A 1,012-nucleotide genomic window follows, 5' to 3' on the forward strand; every position below is an offset into this window, starting at 1 on the left:
TTGAAATGCCAACCTTATTAAGCAGTTCGTTTCCTCTGGGATCCACAGCAGACAGCTGCCTGAACGCCTCGTCTCCCACAAAACAAATTTCATGTCCGTCCTAAAATAATAATAATAATAATAATAAAACATGGTTGTGATGCACCTTGGTTATTATGTAAAAGATTGCAACATTATTTGAATTAAAAGAAAAAAAAAAAAAGACAACTTACTGGGTCGGCTAAAATAACAACTTCTACCGTGGCTTTCCCAGGGGTGTCTAGGCTGACCAGTGGGTTGAGAATTGTTTCTTTTTCCTTTTYCATCAAGGCTTCAATATCGGGCAGCTGCAAAAACGGAAAACGTTTGTCACGTTTCTTCAAAAGAACTAATCCAGAGATGTTCCAAAAAAGTGCAGCTTGCCTGCTCTCGTGGACATGAAAACGCGATTCTCCCAAATGCCGTTCCATGATCGACCTTCCCACCAGTATCCCGAAGCTCGAGCTTACACTGAACAAATACAAAAAAAATGTAGACATACCAAGCCAAACTAGTAATATATATGTCTCTATTGTTCATTAGTAACTCACTTGAGAGTCAGAGTAACCCAACAGCACTGTGTTTTTGTCCTGACTCTTGTCCATCACCGTCATTCCCAACAGAGTGGCCCAGTAGCGAGTGGATCTCTGGAGGTCAGACACGCCGAGGCAAACCTTCTGGACAGGATCTGCAGACAAACGATCAATGACTATAGATATTGGATTATTGAAAGTGATAAAACAGGGTACAGTTCTGATGGTGGACAGACACAATCTGACTAATTTAACATTTTTAAATGCTTTTTTAATCATTAATCTGTGGCGRTTACTCTGTAATTTTGCTTGATTAGTGTAAAGTGTCTTTAAAAAGCTGTACACAAATTTAATTTATTATTATTATTCTTGGTCAGGGGTCAATCTTTTCCATGCCATTGCTGCTGGAAAAAAAACACTCACCTTGAGCAACAAAAAAAAAAGTTTTATAAATATATAAT

The 1,012-nt window shown here is 38.3% G+C and overlaps 1 protein-coding gene across 1 annotated transcript; it reads right to left on the reverse strand.

Moving 5' to 3' along the window:
• Window positions 1-7: 7 nt before the first annotated feature.
• glod4 (glyoxalase domain containing 4) lies at window positions 8-998 on the reverse strand (the record flags this gene model as incomplete). The annotated part of the gene is made up of 4 exons (XM_017303642.1): window positions 570-998; window positions 403-489; window positions 213-326; window positions 8-100 (listed from the first exon to the last, which is right to left on the reverse strand). Coding segments are annotated over exons 1-4 (555 nt in total), but the record flags the coding sequence as incomplete, so codon positions are not given.
• Between the last annotated feature and the right edge of the window lie 14 nt (window positions 999-1,012).

Source organism: Poecilia reticulata, unplaced genomic scaffold (assembly GCF_000633615.1).
Source record: "Poecilia reticulata strain Guanapo unplaced genomic scaffold, Guppy_female_1.0+MT scaffold_1350, whole genome shotgun sequence".
NCBI lineage: Eukaryota > Metazoa > Chordata > Actinopteri > Cyprinodontiformes > Poeciliidae > Poecilia > Poecilia reticulata.